Genomic DNA, 364 nt, shown 5'->3' on the forward strand with positions numbered 1-364 from the left:
ATTTTCCCTCTTTTCGATCTCTTTTTGCCTCTTTTTCTTTCCTTTTTTCTCTTTTTTTGATTCTTTTTTAATTCTTTTTTAATTCTTTTTTAATTCTTTTTTAATTCTTCTTTTGCTTTTTTAAAACTTCCTTCAGCCTCTCTCTCCTGCTGCTTTAAACCCCCTCCGCTCATTTTTTCTTTTTCACTTAAATTAAATCAAATTAAATTAAATAAACCCAACACAATTAAATTAATTAAATAATCATTTATTTATTTATTTATTTATTGTTATTATTTCAGAAATCCTCACAATTGATTTTGCTTCGCACTGCAACTTGCCCTGGAGCTTCCGGCCGCTGCAGCAGCAAATTAAAATTGCCCTG

The 364-nt window shown here is 29.1% G+C and overlaps 1 protein-coding gene across 1 annotated transcript in view; it reads right to left on the bottom strand.

The window, feature by feature from the left end:
• Positions 1 to 350: 350 nt before the first annotated feature.
• The window catches only part of ETH_00040455 (protein kinase (incomplete catalytic triad), putative), a gene marked incomplete at both ends in the record, with an annotated part of 720 nt that continues 706 nt past the window's right edge, over positions 351 to 364 (bottom strand). The window contains one exon of the mRNA XM_013375133.1: positions 351 to 362. Within this exon, the coding sequence (XP_013230587.1) occupies positions 351 to 362 (12 nt within the window). The remainder of the gene's footprint in view (positions 363 to 364) is intronic.

The sequence above is a fragment of the Eimeria tenella genome, genomic scaffold (assembly GCF_000499545.2).
Source record: "Eimeria tenella Houghton genomic scaffold, Eth_scaff2545, whole genome shotgun sequence".
Classification (NCBI taxonomy): Eukaryota; Apicomplexa; class Conoidasida; order Eucoccidiorida; family Eimeriidae; genus Eimeria; species Eimeria tenella.